General features: G+C 71.7%; 1 protein-coding gene across 1 annotated transcript in view; it reads right to left on the bottom strand.

Moving 5' to 3' along the window:
- ECE2 (endothelin converting enzyme 2) overlaps window positions 1-212 on the bottom strand; it is a 6,340-nt gene that overhangs the window by 1,301 nt on the left and 4,827 nt on the right. The window contains exon 15 of the mRNA XM_009288081.1: window positions 60-127. Within this exon, the coding sequence (XP_009286356.1) occupies window positions 60-127 (68 nt within the window). The remainder of the gene's footprint in view (window positions 1-59; window positions 128-212) is intronic.

Genomic DNA, 212 nt, shown 5'->3' with positions numbered 1-212 from the left:
CCGGGGGGGGCGCAGGAAGGTGATGGGGGTCGAGGCTGGCGCTGCTCGTGGGCGCTCACCTTGGTCGTCAAACGCGTGGGTCAGCTCGTGCCCCATCACCACGCCGATGCCACCGAAATTGAGGGCTCTGCGGGGCCGCGGGAGAGAGACAGGTAAGTGCCGGGGGGACGATGCCGTCACAGCCTGCCCCCAGCCTGGGCACCCCCCCCGCC

The sequence above is a fragment of the Aptenodytes forsteri genome, unplaced genomic scaffold, assembly GCF_000699145.1.
Source record: "Aptenodytes forsteri isolate BGI_AS27 unplaced genomic scaffold, ASM69914v1 Scaffold72, whole genome shotgun sequence".
Classification (NCBI taxonomy): domain Eukaryota; kingdom Metazoa; phylum Chordata; class Aves; order Sphenisciformes; family Spheniscidae; genus Aptenodytes; species Aptenodytes forsteri.
Note: the sequence above shows the minus strand (reverse complement) of the source record. Positions and strands in the feature narration are given on the sequence as shown.